The sequence below is a fragment of the Abramis brama genome, assembly GCF_963993115.1.
Source record: "Abramis brama genome assembly, chromosome: 4".
Taxonomy (NCBI): Eukaryota; Metazoa; Chordata; class Actinopteri; order Cypriniformes; family Leuciscidae; genus Abramis; species Abramis brama.
The window spans coordinates 11,353,328-11,367,740 of NC_139966.1; the positions used below are offsets into that span (position 1 = coordinate 11,353,328).

Genomic DNA, 14,413 nt, shown 5'->3' on the forward strand with positions numbered 1-14,413 from the left:
TCCTCAGCCCGGGCCCATCACTATAGAGTGACCGGATACTATACCACACCGGATCGCATTCATACCACGATTCATACTTAACTAGAGTACCTACTCTTTTAGCGCTCGTTCAGTAAGTACTTATTGAAATGAAGTCCCTCCTCATTGAGTATGCGGTTTGGGACGCAGCCCAAGAGTCCATGTGGTGTGAGAGTGTGACAGTGTGAAACTGTGTGTGGAAGAAGTAACAGATTTAGAAGATAAAACTCATTTAATTCAATTCACATTTATTTGTACAGCGTTTTTCACAATACACATCATTTCTCATCATTTGCAGCTTTACAGAAAATGCATGAGTCCATATTACAATTTACAGTGATCTGATATCAGAGGAGACTGTCTAAATTATGCATTTCAGGAATGCACATATTCAAAATCACAGTTTGTTAAAAATGTATGTAGATACAATGATATCACTGAAGTAATGAATACTTGTTTATTAACAAATGATTATGACATTTAGAAAATTTTAGCATTTCTGCGTGTTGATTCACTTTTACAGTGTTTTGACCAACATTAATGAAGGTGTGTGTGTGTGTGTGTGTGTGTGTGTGTGTGTGTGTGTGTGTGTGTGTGTGTGTGTGTTGAGTGTTTCATACACCAGGTATGAATGTATATTTCATAGATCAGGTTTTTATAGCTCATATATGCAATTCAATGATAATTAACAGATTAAAAGCCACCAAAAGCCTGTGTCATATTTGTCATTTACATTAACATGAAACATGTAAGTAAATAAATAAATAAATAAACATTAATTGCATTAATACATTATGTATAATAATTAATGAATACTACATATATACACAAACATTAAAATCAACAATAAAAATGCAAAAAATTAATGTATGACAATTAACATTAATATCAAATGTAATTAACATTAATTAATAAAGTATAATTAATGTATCATATATATAAAACATAATAATTAACACTAAAAATGTAAACAAATTAATGATGAATAATACGGTAATTAACATTATCATGAATAAATGATGTAATAATTAATGTAAATCGTATTTAGGCCTACAAACATTAAAATAATAAAAAATAAACAAAATTAAAAGTCATGTTTAAAAAAAATAATGAAATTGTATTATTTGTGTGCTAATAAGATGGAAAATAGCAGAAAATAGAGTCTTAAAATCAATTTTGACCTCTTCCAGCACTCATACCAGTTCAATACGCTCATTTGAATGAGGCGAATTCATGTGTATAAAAACAATTGAATTGACTGAATGGTTTGCATTGTAAAAAAATATGTTTGTGTGTGTGTTTGTGTATGTGTTTCTGTGTGTGTGTGTGTGTGTGTGTGTGTGGAGATCAGACATCAGAGGAGACGTGGCCGTGTGTGTGTGTGTGTGTCTGTTTCTGTGTGTGTGTGTGTGTGTGTGTGTGTGTGTGTGGAGATCAGACATCAGAAGAGACGTGACCATGTGTGTGTGTGTGTGTGTGTGTGTGTGTGTGTGTGTGTGTGTGTGTGTGTGAAATTAGGTAGAAAGTAAGGTAGAACAGTTAGCCTATGTGTATTAGCATGTAGATACAATGGGTTATCCCACCGGTCACTATTGTTGCCGTTGACATGTTTGTGAGTGCTATGACCACATTAAAAATGGTTGAGTAATTGCAAATGCATATATCAATACTAGACACCTTAAACATGATGTGTACCAAAAATCTATGTCCTATCTTTATGTTAACATACTTTACCACCCTTTTCTTTGGGAGCTTTCTTGCTGCCATCCTCTTCTCTTGGCGCAAACAGGAAATAAACAGCTCTGGTCATGAGACAATTTACAGTAAACATGCGACACTGCACGTATTTCATTGAGACCCTTTATTATTTCAATATCTGCTGGAAATGCATTGATAGATCATTCAGTAACATTATTATAGCCTTAGAAATGAAAAAAAAAATTACGGTCACTATTGTGACCGGTGGGATTAAATTAATATGCAAATAGCTACAAATGTTGTTAACAAGTTAAATATACATGGTAAATCAGTGTATGAATATATAAAGAAAAGTTTATTTTATGTGTCATTGTGGGATTGGCAATATGACCAAAATCATACTTCAAGATAAGACATGTTATCAATAACAGCAGGTCTGTAATTCAGTTCTGTTCAGGAGGAGGTTTATTTAAAGTAAACTGGATTATATTACAATAACTGATCAAGTGTTTACAGTATGTACAGTTTCTATAGAGAATCATGAGATCCTTCATTCACACAGGAATTGATCAACAAACTGTGATATTGATTCATTCTCTTGAATATGTCTTATTTTCACAGCAATAGAGAGACAAAATAAAAGAGAAAAAACAAAGATAATAATAAAAAGATAAAGATCAATCCAGAAACCCCCACTAACAGGTTTAGTACAGTGTCATGGCACACATTTGTTTTTTATTTGTTAGCACCATCTTGTGGCAGTTTGGTGTTATAACAAAGAAATTGATTATTGTAAACCATTTTCTTAGTGGTTGGTTTAGGTCATGTGACTCTTGGGTTAGAGGTTAACCAGGAAATAGCCGCTGTGTTCCAGTTTCTTTCCATGCGGTGGGCCAACAAGTCATCTCTCTGTTTTCTTTACGTTCTTGTGCCTCGGAAAGGCTTTGCCTGTAAGTTTGTTATCTTTTTTCAGTGTTTGCATGAACGTGTATATAAATATTTGTAATTCATTAGTTTGAGTTTAAAAACGAACTATTCAACAGTGATGGCAATTTGTTTATAATTACAAGAAGAACTGATTGTAGCCTTTTGATATGTGCTCAGAGAATATTTGTAAACAGCGGAAATTCATTTGTGTTTATTTTGAGAATATTTTGTAACAAGACATTTGTAATCTTTGTATATTTCAGTTTTACAAAAAAGAGAAAGAAGAGGAAAGAACAAAACAGTAAAACTTTCAACTTTACTACTGCATCTGCCCTTTTCTGACTCCTGTTAGCTATCTGTCAGTGTTGCGTAGATGGAACACGCATCTAGGACGGAATAGTAAAAAGGCAACCGCTCAGTAGGCACTGAAGTTCAAGGAAAGCAAGCTTTAACTCCATCATTCCTCGTTCATCATCACGCCCTGTACCCCTAGACAGTATTAGCAATTCATGATGGCGGAGAAAGCTACGGAGGCTGAGAAAGCTATGGAGGCTGGGGAAGCTACAGAGCGAAGTCAAGCATTAGAAACAAGATCTATAGCTTCTGCTTCGACTAATAGATCTAGAAGCTCATCAGCTAGCACAGCTGCTGCCAAGGCTCGCGCTAAACTGGAAGCTGCACGGGCCAGGACTGAATTCCTTAAAAAAGAATCAGAAATCTTGATTGAGAAAGCTCAACTGAAAGTTACAGAGGCATGCATGGAAGCGTCTCTGGCAGCTATAAAGCACGAAAGTGAGGTGGCAGCAGCCATTGCTGAGACAAAGGTTTTGGAGGCAGCAGCAGATAGTGAACTTGGAGAAAGGATTTCTGATGTGAGAGAAGTTTCTGATCGCACTCGTGATTACGTCATGAATCAGTCTCAACTGAGGTTATTGTCTCCAGCTGGAGATGAGCCATGTCAACTACCTCTAAAGCCCATTGTCCATGTGTTGAGGCCTGAGACACCTCCAAGGCATCATCGCTTAGCATCTTGGGATGTCAGAGATTCCAACAATAAACCTGATACTGAGAGTATAACGCAGCATCCTCAGAAGTCAGTGCAAACAACTAGTCAAAAATACCAAATTCCACCGTTCACTTCTTCTCCATATAAGACAACACCACAACCATCGTTCAACAACGACACTAATGTGAGTGAGGTCGCCAGGTACTTAGCCCGCCGAGAGCTTGTTAATTCAGGTCTCTTCAAGTTTGACGATCGTCCTGAGAATTATTGGGCGTGGAAGTCCTCTTTCATCAACGCAATTGAAGGTTTGCACCTGTCAGCTGCTGAGCAGTTAGACCTTCTGTCTAAATGGTTGGGAGAACAGTCTTCACAACATGTGCGAAGGATCAGAGCTGTGCACACAGGTAATCCAAACACAGGCTTGGGAAAAGCATGGGAGCGCTTGGAAGATTGCTATGGCTCTCCAGAGATTATTGAGAAATCCCTCTTTGACAGGATTGATAGCTTTCCAAAAATCAGCAACAAAGATGCGAAAAAGCTTAGAGAACTTGGAGATCTTCTACAGGAAGTGGAGTCTGCGAAACATGAAGGCTTCCTACCCGGACTTACTTATCTTGACACCGCACGTGGTGTTGCTCCCATCGTAGATAAGTTACCTTACAGTCTTCAGGAGAGGTGGATGGCTCAAGGTTCTCAGTACAAAACAGCACATCAAGTCGCCTTTCCTCCATTCTCATTCTTCTGTGATTTCATCTGCAGAGAGGCTTGAACACGCAACGATCCAAGTTTTGCTCTGTCTTCAGGGATCCATAGTGTGTTGAAACCAGAGCAGCAATTCAAGAGACAAATGAAAAGCTCAGTCTATACTCACAAGACGGAAGTGTCAGCAGCGACTGTGAGTCAGACACGCAGCTCAAACTATGAGTTGGATGATGTGGATAAGATCTGCCCGATTCATAAAAAGCCCCACCCTCTCAATCGTTGCAGAGGTTTTAGGATCAAACCTCTGGATGAGCGCAACACTTTTCTAAAGGAGAAAGGTGTTTGCTACAGGTGCTGTGCAACAACCACTCATCTGGCCAGGGACTGTAAGACAGCTATTAAATGTAAGGAATGTGGCAGTGATGCTCATATCGCAGCGCTTCATCCAGGACCACCGCCTTCAAACTTATTTGATCATGGCGGGGAGGGAGAGATAGACACGCCTCAACCTGCTATAACTTCCAAGTGTACAGAAGTCTGTGGTTACGGTGAATGTTCACGGTCATGCTCTAAGATTTGCCTGGCTAAGGTTTACCCAGAAGGCCACCCAGAAGGAGCAATCAAGCTTTATGTGATCCTGGATGACCAGAGCAATAGATCGCTCGCTAGAACCAAGTTCTTCGACTTGCTGCATGTCAAAGGAGAGAAGTCAACATATACTCTACGTACCTGTGCAGGTGTGACAGAGACTGTGGGAAGAAGAGCTACTGGTTTCATTATAGAGTCTTTAGATGGAGTAATGAAGGTGAAATTGCCAACGTTGATCGAATGCAACAATATGCCAGACGACAGGGCCGAGATACCAACACCTGATGCAGCACGTTGGCACACTCACCTAAAGCCCATCGCTCATTGCATTCCTCCTTTGGATCCAGAAGCCCAAATTCTTCTTCTTTTGGGTCGTGACATCCTTCAGGTTCATAAAGTACGGGAGCAACATAATGGTCCTAATAACGCACCCTACGCGCAAAGACTAGACCTAGGATGGGTCGTAGTCGGAGACGTCTGCTTAGGATCCGTCCACAGGTCTGCAGCACTTAGTGCTTACCGTACCCATGTACTTGATAATGGACGTCCTTCTCTACTTCCTCCATGTCCCAACAAACTCAGCGTTAGGGAGAAGTTTGACATCAAGCCTCTGCCTGAGATATCTCTGGCCCACGGCACCTTCATCTTTGATGACTATGCCATAGGAGATACCATCTTTGAGAGGACAAAGGAGGATAATAAAGTTGGATTGTCTATTGAAGACAGGCGCTTTTTGGACATCATGGATAAAGAGATGTTCATGGACGAGAGCAATAGTTGGGTCGCACCACTCCCATTCAGAACACCTCGCCAACGACTCCCTAATAATAGAGAACAGGTATTTACACGCCTAACCTCCCTTTTGCGCACATTGGAAAAGAAGCCTGAGATGAAGTCTCATTTTGTTACCTTCATGCAGAACATCTTTGATCGTGACCATGCCGAAGTAGCCCCTCCTCTTCGAGAAGGCCAGGAATGTTGGTATTTACCTACCTTTGGGGTGTACCACCCACAGAAGCCCGGTCAGATCAGAGTTGTCTTCGACTCCAGCGCGCAAAAACAGGGCATCTCCTTGAACGATGTTCTTCTCTCTGGTCCTGACTTAAATAATAGCCTCTTGGGAGTCTTACATACGTTTTAGAAGGGAGCTGGTAGCTGTAACTGCAGACATCGAACAGATGTTTCACAGCTTCATTGTGAAAGAGGAAGATAGAGACTTCCTTCGTTTTCTCTGGTTCAAGGATAATGACACCAGCAAAGAGATTATTGAATACCGCATGAGGGTGCACGTGTTCGGTAATAGTCCATCTCCTGCTGTAGCCATTTATGGTCTTCGACGAGCAGCGGCTTATGGTGAGGAGGAATATGGTTCAGACGCCAGACACTTTGTAGAGAGAGAATTCTATGTCGATGATGGACTTTTGTCAACACCCACAGCAGCGGGAACAATCGATCTGTTGACACGAACAAAGAAAATGCTGGCCACTTCAAATTTAAAACTGCACAAGTTTGCTTCTAATAGCAAGGAAGTAATGAATGCATTCCCGACCGAAGATCATGCGAAGGGACTCAAAGATCTCAACTTGGAAGTTGACCCTACTCCCATCCAACGTAGTCTCGGACTTAGCTGGGATGTGAAGGGGGACACATTCACTTTTCATGTAACCGACATTAAGAAGCCCTTTACTCGCAGAGGGATACTGGCTACTGTCAACAGTCTCTTCGACCCACTTGGGCTCGTTGCCCCTGTCATCATTGAAGGGAAATTCCTGCTACGAGAACTCTCAGGTGAGACTTGTGACTGGGATTCTCCCCTCCCTGAAGACAAGGAAGAAGCATGGAATGCATGGAGGAGATCCCTACAAGATCTCAAACAGCTGGAGATTCCTAGAACATATGTTTATACTACTCTCTCTACAGCTCTGAGGAAGGAACTCCACATTTTCTCTGATGCTTCTGTCAAAGCGATTGCAGCAGTGGCATATCTTCGTGTCATCAATGGCGAAGGAGCATGTCACACTGGGTTCGTCTTGGGGAAGGCCAAATTAGCTCCGCAAGCTGCTCATACCATTCCCAGGCTGGAACTAGGAGCTGCGGTTTTAGCTGCAGAGATAGCAGAGATAATCACAAACGAGCTGGACTTCACTCTAGATGCTGTGGAGTTTTACACGGATAGTAGAGTCGTCCTGGGGTACATCTATAACCAGACAAGACGGTTCTATGTATACGTAGCCAACAGAGTGCAGCGTATCCACAGAGTGTCAAACCCAATGCAATGGCACTATGTGTCTACTAAGCATAACCCTGCAGATCACGCCACCCGCTCCGTTCCTGCAGCTCTGTTGGGCACCACCACCTGGCTTACAGGACCTGCCTTCCTGTCGCAAATGGATCAGAATCTGTCTCTGGAGGAGAGGGAATTTGACCTCCTCGGGCCAGAGTTGGACACAGAAGTTCGTCCTCTTGCTACTACTGTATCCGATGATTTTCATCTTGAATGTCAACGATTCGAGCGATTCTCTTCTTGGAGGTCATTAGTCAGAGCCATAGCTTTTCTCATACATGTCGCCCAGACTTACAAGTCGTCTGATGATAGAGAAAGAGCCTGCAGCTCATGGCACTACTGTGCTAAGCCTCGTACAGTGAAAGAGTTGTTACAAGCAGAGGAAGTTGTAATCAAGAGCGTTCAGAGGGAAGCTTACCAAGAAGAGCTCACCTGCATCGCCAAAAGAAATGACATCCCGAGGCACAGCGCTCTGAAAAAACTGAACCCTTACGTAGATAGTAGAGGTCTTCTCAGGATAGGAGGTCGGCTTAAAAATGCAACTTTGGATCTCCAAGAGAAGTTTCCTTTGATTGTTCCAGGACGCAGTCATGCTGCGAAGCTACTTGTGGAGTATTACCATGATCGAGTCAAGCATCAGGGTCGTGTGTTTACTGAATCAGCTATCCGCAATGCAGGGTATTGGATTGTTGGTGTTAGGAAGCTTATCAACAGCATTGTACACAAGTGCGTCGTATGCAACAAGCTTCGTGGGAAGGTAACTGAGCAGAAGATGGCGGACTTGCCCATCGATCGCCTGAGCACTGAACCTCCCTTCACGCACGTCGGCCTTGATGTTTTTGGACCTTGGACAGTTGTTGCAAGGCGCACGCGAGGAGGACAAGCTCAGAGCAAAAGATGGGCTGTTCTTTTCACTTGTATGAGTATTCGTGCCATACATATTGAGCTGATTGACAGTATGGATTCATCCACCTTTATAAACGCCTTGAGAAGGTTTTTTGCTCTACGAGGTCCTGCCAAACAAATCCGGTCTGATTGCGGGACCAATTTTGTAGGAGCCTGTAAAGAGCTGGAAATTGTGGTAAATGATCCTCAAGAGCCTAGTGTGAGGAAGTACCTGGGTGGAGAGGGTTGTTCATGGGTCTTCAATCCACCTCACGCATCCCACATGGGAGGAGCCTGGGAGCGGATGATAGGAGTCTCCAGGCGCATACTAGATTCCATGCTCCAACAGATTAGTCCTTCCTGCTTGACACATGAAGTGTTGTCTACCTTGATGGCAGAGGTTACAGGAATTGTCAATTCAAGACCCCTTGTTCCTATTTCCACAGACCCAGATTCACCTTTCTTGTTAACACCAGCCATGCTCCTAACTCAAAAGGGTCATACACTCCTCCCACCTCCAGGTGACTTCAAGGAAACCAATCTCCATAGACAGCAATGGAGAAGGGTGCAACATCTTGCTAATACTTTCTGGAATAGATGGAGGCGTGAATACCTCTCAACGCTTCAAAGCCGAAGCAAATGGCAAGAGGAACGACGAAATCTAAGAGAGGGCGATGTTGTCCTTCTTAAGGCGAGACACGGCAGGCAAAAACATCGATTTTTCATGCATGGTCAATTTTGAGATTTTGGGCTAGTTTACTCCTTCAATATGTGTTCTTTCAAGCTGCTATAAAGAAAACGTTGAAAATACACATTAAGATGTTTATTTTATTACATTTTGTTTACTTGCGGCAGTAAGTTTCTCCCGAATTTACCAATAAGTCAGCATTGTAACGCGACACGCCGAGATCCGTCTGTTTACTGAAGTCTGTCATGACCGGTATCATTGTGAAGCTCTGAGTCTCCTGCACAACGCTATGTAACCCAAATATGGGCATTTCCTTTCTATCAATAACCATTCGTGAATGTTCAAAGGGGGATTTAAAGCTAATGACAAAATCTCATTGGCTACTGCTGGTTTCTGCCTACGTGAGTGGCTCAGACGCATCACGTGGTATACTCTGACGCTTCCGTGTTTACCGCGGGAACTCCGAAAATGCCGCTAACAATGCAACGTTCACGGAAACAAAAGCAACAGTTACGCTTGGCAAGATGTGGAAAAGGAAAGCAATCGGATGGATTAGCTGAAAAACCACCAGGAAGCAGCACATCTGACCGTAAGCTGTCATTGGGAAACCAGGGGGGGTTTAATGACAGTGCCGCTGACTGTGCGACACAGCAGTGGCTGATTATTCATGTCACCCGACTGAATGAATTAATAGGTGATCTCGTGTGCCCTAATTGTGCTGCATCGGACCTATTTATTAACATTGATCCAGTGAACCATGGGTTTTGTAGCAGTCTGCTTCTAGAGTGCAGTACTTGCAAAGGAGAGAGTGGGTATAGACGGAGCGTCTACACATCCACACGGCTGCAAAGCGAGACGAGAGGGGATGTCGCTTTTGACGTGAATGTCCGCATGGTGCTGTTGGCCCATGAATTAGGGATGGGATATGCTGCACTGAGGAAGGTCAGCAAGGTGTTGGGGATCCCTTCCCTTCACCTGAAAACATACCAGAGGCATGACAAGAGAGTGACAGGTAGGCTTTGGAAACAGGGATGGGACAGGGATGTTGATTTTGGAGTTTTAATGACCTGTTACATTTATCATAGTGTTGTTGTAACAGTGAACATATTTCTTTGTGTTGTATTGGTGAGTTTTACTTTTGCAGTACAACTTTTTAGTTTTTAGTTTTAGAGAGACACACACATTAACAGTAGGGTGCATCACACACACACACACACACACACACAATTATGGATCTGTTGTAACAGTATAACATTAGTCAAGTCACGTCATCTTTATTTATATAGCGCTTTTAACAATGTAGATTGTTTCAAAGCAGCTTGACAGATAAATGGATAATTTAATGTAACAGAGATTATTTTAGCATTATTGTGGTTCTTGAAGAAAGTTATTTTCCAGCTAAAGTTAGTTTTGATTGATGTACTTCCATTGCAACAATCATTAGTTATTAAATTAGGGGCTGCTCAGACGACACCGTTCTTTCTACACAGACTTTAAACGCGAACCTGTGAGAAACGCTGATGGCGTTCACATGCGCATTAGGAATGGGTTCTATAGTTATGTGCGTTTGAATATATGTGCACATGTTTGTAATTCCCTACAAACCAAGCATAAATAAACTACTTGTCTGGCCTATAAAATTTGATAGAGAATTTTATTTGATCACTTCGGGGTGGGTACGCGAACAGAATTTCCTGACAGCGCTTTTTTTCTAGAGTGGTAAAGGGATCATCCATAGGGAGAGGCTAGATGGCACTTTAGCGCTGCAGCCATTATAGGATGGCTTTTTTATTTATAGTCATTTAGGGTTTGCTTGTCCTATTGGATGCTAGGACTGCATGGTCTATTCCCTGCTCCTTTCCAAAATAAATTGGGTTTTTGCAAAAAAAATAATTCTTGACACAACATGCATTTTTATTTTAGTAGTGGAAATTGAGAGAGGATTGGAGTCACTGCACAAGGCTAGGGAGCAGATCCGGCAGGCCTATTCAGATGTTGATCCAGAGTTGGCAGAGTTGCTGAGGGAGGATGCTGATGCTGTAATAAACATTGGTGTCTCTTTTGATGGGACTTGGCAAAAAAGAGGCTTCACTTCTCATTATGGCATTGGTGTTTGTATCGATATTCTTACAGGACTGGTCATTGACTTTGAGGTCTTATCCTCTTATTGTCATGCTTGTGTCCTAAAGCAAAGTGCCAAAAATGAGGGTAAGATTACTGTGGAGGAATTCAACAGCTGGAGGGAGACGCACACTGACTGTGCAAAGAATTTTACAGGGTCTAGTAAGGCAATGGAGCAACAGGCAGCAAAGAGAATATGGGCTAGATCAGTCAGTCGCCACCAGCTGCGGTACACTGAGATGCTCTCAGATGGGGATAGCTCTGCTTTCAAGGAAGTGTTGTCACTGAAACCATACCCTGAGCATGATATTGTAAAGCTGGAATGCATTAACCATGCTCACAAGCGAATGGGCACAGCGCTCAGAAAATTTAGTGCAGAGCGAAAATTGGGTGGCAAGGGTTTGGGGAAACTGACCGCAAAGAAATGCAAAACACTGCAAAATTATTACAGGGGGGCAATTTTGAACAACCAGGGGTCAGTGGATAGAATGAAAGCAGAGATCTGGGCAGGCCTTCTTCACTGCATGTCAACAGACGAAACACCATTGCATACTAGGTGCAATCCATCTTGGTGTTGGTATCGGAGGGCAGAAGACAAAGACGAGACCCCTGAAAGCCACACACGACATGCTGCAAATTTTCTATCTCACGAGGTGGGACAGAAACTTCTTCCCATATATCATCGCATGTCAAGCGACAGTTTGCTGCAAAGAATGCAGCATGGTGGCACACAAAATGCCAATGAGTGCCTCAATTCGGTTATATGGGCCCGCTGCCCAAAAACTGTTTTTGTAGGCAAGAACAGGGTCGAGGCAGCAGCAAGCATGGCCATCTCCTCTTTTAATGAGGGAGCCTCAGCTGTGCTTAATGTGATGGCAAATTTGTGGCTGGAGAGCACACTTATTACAGTGAACACCATCAAGCAGACAGACCTGCTCAGGGTGTCCAAAGCAAACGCCATTCAGTCTGCAAGTGCGAAACGCAAACGAAAACTTGTGAGTACAGACAAGAAAGTGAAAAGGCACCAGCAAGAGATGTTGGAGGGACCTACATATGGTGCTGGAATTGACAATTAGTCTTTAAAAAGCTGTGACAGCTACTGTTGGTCTTGTTCTGTGTCCATACTGTCTAGGGTGGGTTTTGTCTGCAATTTTATGCATTATACGCCAATGTTAATTAATTGAGTTACTGCAGTTTTAGGCCTTATATGCCTGCCATGTTTTTAAATAATCAGTTTTCATGAGCTTGAAATATTATATATTGTTATTACTAAGTGCCTGAGCATTTATTCTTTTTTTGAGCAATGTTTTTCAATAAAAATGTATTAAATTCCCCTATTTAAATCTTTAAATGCCGTTTTCTCAAAATGAGTTTTTTGTCATTCTCCAGTACAAACATCTCAGCCTATGTAGCACCTATGTACACCAAACTTTCCAGTTATACACTTAGCAGTATTTTGAAGATCTGTTCAGAGGGATTTGTTAATAAATCATTCCTGGCCTGATTTATGTGACATTTTAATTTAAAAAAAATGGTGAAAATCGATATTTTAAGGCTATGGACAGTATATTTTGATTTCCTAGGTAATGAAAGCATATATCCTGAAATCCCTCTGAACATCTTTTTTCATCTTGTGTGTAATCAAAATGAAAAAATAATTTTGCGTCTGGCTTTATCATATTTTCAGATATATCTACTGAAAAAATATGCAAAATTGCACATATTTAATGAGATAATACCTAATTTGCATAATTAAACATAAAAATTTCAAAAACTTGTAAAACATTTTTTTTAGGAACTTGTGTAAGTAATAAACTGAGGAAGTTTCATGGTGATATCTATTATTTAAAAATTTGACCCTATTCACCTGTAGTGTCTCGCCTTAAGGATGCTCAAAGTAAGCGCAATGAATGGCCTATGGCTCTTGTGACCAAGATTTTTCCCAGCAGTGACAAAAGAGTCAGAACGGTTGAACTAAGAGTTGCAAGGAATGGGACAATCAAGACATTCCTCAGACCTATATCGGAAACAGTTCTGCTCATGCCAACGGAGGACTGATATTTGTGAGGTCTTATGTGAACATTCTCAGGTTATATGGTGGTATCTAAACAATACCAGGCGGGGAGTGTCATGGCACACATTTGTTTTTTATTTGTTAGCACCATCTTGTGGCAGTTTGGTGTTATAACAAAGAAATTGATTATTGTAAACCATTTTCTTAGTGGTTGGTTTAGGTCATGTGACTCTTGGGTTAGAGGTTAACCAGGAAATAGCCGCTGTGTTCCAGTTTCTTTCCATGCGGTGGGCCAACAAGTCATCTCTCTGTTTTCTTTACGTTCTTGTGCCTCGGAAAGGCTTTGCCTGTAAGTTTGTTATCTTTTTTCAGTGTTTGCATGAACGTGTATATAAATATTTGTAATTCATTAGTTTGAGTTTAAAAACGAACTATTCAACAGTGATGGCAATTTGTTTATAATTACAAGAAGAACTGATTGTAGCCTTTTGATATGTGCTCAGAGAATATTTGTAAACAGTGGAAATTCATTTGTGTTTATTTTGAAAATATTTTGTAACAAGACATTTGTAATCTTTGTATATTTCAGTTTTACAAAAAAGAGAAAGAAGAGGAAAGAACAAAACAGTAAAACTTTCAACTTTACTACTGCATCTGCCCTTTTCTGACTCCTGTTAGCTATCTGTCAGTGTTGCGTAGATGGAACACGCATCTAGGACGGAATATACAGTACACAATATATTACAGCAGAAGCGTCTTTAATAATACACACATAACCCAAAGCAGAGGAATCATGTTTTGAACAGATCCGAGAAGTTGAGATAAAACATCTCTGAATGTCTTAAACTGAGTTTAGAGTTGAAAGTCTAGTTTTGCTCGTATCATCCAGACATGTTTCAGTGAGTCTCATTGTGTCTCATATTTCCTCTCTCTTCTCTGTGTATCATTGTGTGTTTCTCTTTATTTCAGTGACAGAAGTTCAGCTGTGTTATTAATGTAATGACGAGACAATAAGAGACTCTAGAACATCTCACTGTCACTGATTTATCATGCAGCTCAAAGCATTATGGGTAGAGTCTCTCATCAGTCTATTCTCATTCATCAACACAGTTTCACTGATGATCCACCATAAAGTCTAAACCCAGGATAGAGTGTGTGTGTGAATGTGGTCTGGACTGTGTGTATGAGGCTCAGTGTGTCAGAGACGCTGTAGAAGGACAGAGTTCCTGCACTGTGATCCACATACACTCCTGTTCTACACACTCCTGTGATGACACTACTGATGAAAGACTCTACAGGGAGTTCAGTCTCTATGTTATTGTGCCAGAATGAGTAACTGGAGGAAGTGCAGGACAAACTCCAGGACTGATCATTACATCCAAACCGACACTCTTTACCACCTCCCTTCCTGCTGATGCTCTTATATGACACTGATACACACACACATCTCCCACTCCACTCAATCTCCCAGTAACAGCGTCC

General features: G+C 41.5%; 2 protein-coding genes across 3 annotated transcripts in view; one reads left to right on the plus strand and one right to left on the minus strand.

Moving 5' to 3' along the window:
* Positions 1-6,105: 6,105 nt before the first annotated feature.
* The window catches only part of LOC311081643 (uncharacterized protein), a 9,096-nt gene continuing 788 nt past the window's right edge, over positions 6,106-14,413 (plus strand). Inside the window, exons 1-2 of the mRNA XM_084112236.1 lie at positions 6,106-13,280; positions 13,521-14,413. The exon at positions 13,521-14,413 is cut by the window's right edge and continues 788 nt beyond it. Of these exons, the coding sequence (XP_083968362.1) occupies positions 6,118-8,850 (2,733 nt within the window). The 5' untranslated portion in view covers positions 6,106-6,117 and the 3' untranslated portion in view covers positions 8,851-13,280; positions 13,521-14,413. The remainder of the gene's footprint in view (positions 13,281-13,520) is intronic.
* Positions 13,673-14,413, minus strand: part of LOC311081636 (NLR family CARD domain-containing protein 3-like) — a 40,772-nt gene continuing 40,031 nt past the window's right edge. For both annotated transcript variants that reach the window (XM_084112226.1, XM_084112225.1), the window contains one exon: positions 13,673-14,413. This exon is cut by the window's right edge and continues 164 nt beyond it. In XM_084112226.1, the coding sequence (XP_083968352.1) occupies positions 14,033-14,413 (381 nt within the window). In that variant the 3' untranslated portion in view covers positions 13,673-14,032.